The 2,237-nt window shown below is 64.5% G+C and overlaps 2 protein-coding genes across 3 annotated transcripts in view; one reads left to right on the forward strand and one right to left on the reverse strand.

The window, feature by feature from the left end:
• The first annotated feature begins 68 nt into the window (after positions 1–68).
• On the forward strand, positions 69–1,560 carry AMSG_11641. 2 transcript variants are annotated; one of them, XM_013906586.1, is made up of 3 exons: positions 69–167; positions 257–1,073; positions 1,168–1,560. In XM_013906586.1, the coding sequence occupies exon 2, from the start codon at positions 470–472 to the stop codon at positions 977–979; it is 510 nt and encodes a 169-aa protein (XP_013762040.1). In that variant the 5' UTR covers positions 69–167; positions 257–469; the 3' UTR covers positions 980–1,073; positions 1,168–1,560. The 2 variants fall into 2 exon arrangements, with proteins under 2 accessions (XP_013762040.1, XP_013762039.1); XM_013906585.1 differs by having other exon boundaries at positions 257–1,560.
• A 73-nt stretch (positions 1,561–1,633) lies between these two features.
• The window catches only part of AMSG_01196 (uncharacterized protein), a 2,830-nt gene continuing 2,226 nt past the window's right edge, over positions 1,634–2,237 (reverse strand). Inside the window, exon 2 of the mRNA XM_013906350.1 lies at positions 1,634–2,227. Within this exon, the coding sequence (XP_013761804.1) occupies positions 1,650–2,227 (578 nt within the window). The 3' untranslated portion in view covers positions 1,634–1,649. The remainder of the gene's footprint in view (positions 2,228–2,237) is intronic.

Consider the following 2,237-nt stretch of genomic DNA (forward strand, 5'->3'; position numbering starts at 1 on the left):
CCTGACCCCCCCCCCCCACCCCCCTCAGCCCCAGACTGACGCGCCAATGACTTTCCCATTCGATCCCACTTGACCTCACCTCGACTCCATGAGCGACGACACGCCGACGCCGACGCCGACGCCCCACCTCGACGAGGCGGCTGTGACTGAAGTGCAGCAAGCAGAGGGTACGCCTACCCTTCTTTCATCTTTCACCTTCCTTCTTCCCACTCCCTGCTCACTCACCCCGTATGTACGCGGACTTGCCGGGTGGTAGGAGTCGAGCCCGAGCTGGTGGCCTGGATGCGGGAGCAGGTTGCGAACGAGGTGGCGAGGGTGAAGGAGGAGCATGGACAGGCTGTGCTCCCGCTCAAGGTCAAGAACTTTGCCATCATCCGCAAGTCGTCGACCAAGGTTGTCAATCGCATCGAGTTTGATACGGCGTGGGACTTTGATAATGTGACTCAGATCCTCGTCTCGGAGCCCATCGATGTCCCGCCAGCACTCAAGCCCAAGGCCAAGTACATCCAGCTTGTCCTCCTCTGCGACAAGCCGCTCCCGCTCCTTGCTCCCTACATCTACTCTACCTCGCACAAGAACAACGATCTGCATCACTGGCTCTTCATCAACAACAAGCTCAAGCACTCGATGCACGAGGTCGAGGCCTACGTCTGAGCCACCTTGCCTATCGGCCCTCCCCGGCCATAGCAGAGCTCTCTCGCCCGCCCAATCACCCGCTCACCAGCCGAGCTGCTGCGCCGCCCCGTTCCGTGGCCCACGACCTTTTTTCCTGGCCCACCCCGCCCGGTCGCCGCCACACCTCTCATCCCCACCGCACCCATCATGGACGACGATACGAACCGCAAGCGGAGCCGCGACGGTGAAGTCACGTCTACTAGCGACGACGACAACCTCAGCATGGCGGCTGGTCACAGGAGCAAGCGTGGCAAGCTGCTCTCGCCTCCCCGTCGCGCCCTCCGGCTGGCGAGTTGGGCCTTGAAGACCTTTTGCGTGATCCGGCGAGTGATCAACCACTCGCGCCGGCCCCCCCGCCATGCCGCCGGTTGGCGATCCTGTGGCCCTAGCCAGCGAGTGTACGTGCTAGGGGGACGAAGACGGGGAGGGGGTGCAGCTATTTGCCTCTCACTCACCCTGATGTGGTGCCTCGCCGTTCTGCTCCTGCGTTAGTCGACGGCATCACCGACGACATCTTTCGCCTCTCGCGCCAAGTCGACCAAGTGGCCAGCGACGACGCGGCGTCGCTTGATCTTCTCGCCAGCGTCTTCAACGTGGCCGGTGGCGACAAGACCGAGGCCGGCGCCTTCTTTGGCGCTTTTGCCCATGCTGCCGCTACCGCCCTCGACGCGTTTCACGCCAAGACCCAATCGCTCATGACCGAACTCGCCGAGCGCCACGCCCGAGCCAAGGAGCTCCACGACGAGATCGCCGCCATCACAGGCAACCTGCGGTCGATGATGGCTGTGCTCGGGCCAGCGGCCTCTAGCGCGCTTGCGCTCGGGGCGCAGCCGTCCGCACCGCCAGCTAACGTGGCAGGCCCGTCTGCAGCTGTCCCGCCCGTCCCGCCCGCCGAGCCTGCCGGCAAGCCGCTCGGGGAGGGCTTGACCACCCTCGAGTTTGCGCTCTCGTTCTAGGCGAGAGTGCTTTTTTGTTTACACTTTCAGCCGGCGCTGGACAATGCCGAGGCAGAGGCGGATCTCGGCGATGAGGTCCATCGGCATGTTTTCGGCCTCGACGTCCTTGAGCAGCACCTTGAGGTTAGATGCAGCGAGCCGGAGCTGGTCCGAGTTAAGAGCGCCGAGAGTCATCTGCTTGTACGAAGCACGGTACTTGCAGAGCTTGTTGTACAGCAGCCGGGTCTGCGGGTTGCGGAGCACGTTGGTAAACGCCGAGTTGATCCGCTGCAGCTGCTCGGTCGCCGACGCGCGCGCGGTGTCGTCCTTTTGGTGGTCCGGGTGGTACTTTTGGGTCAGCTCGCGCCGCGCCTTGGCAATCGCCGCCAGCGGCGCCCGCGGATCGCCGATGCCAAACAGCGCGTAGTAGTCGTTGTGCCGCGAGTGCGCCGCCAGTGACCGGATCATGGCCACAAGCTCCGGGTCGTGCGCCGACGACGGCGCGGCGCCGCCCCGGGCCACGGGGGGGGCCCCCCCGCCGGGGCCCCGCGACCCGGCCCTCGCTCGCGCCTTGTTCTCGTTTTTCTTCGATTTGGCCTTTGGTTTTCCCCTTGGGCCTTGGTTTTC

The sequence above is a fragment of the Thecamonas trahens genome (assembly GCF_000142905.1).
Source record: "Thecamonas trahens ATCC 50062 unplaced genomic scaffold supercont1.5, whole genome shotgun sequence".
NCBI classification, from domain to species: Eukaryota; order Apusomonadida; family Apusomonadidae; genus Thecamonas; species Thecamonas trahens.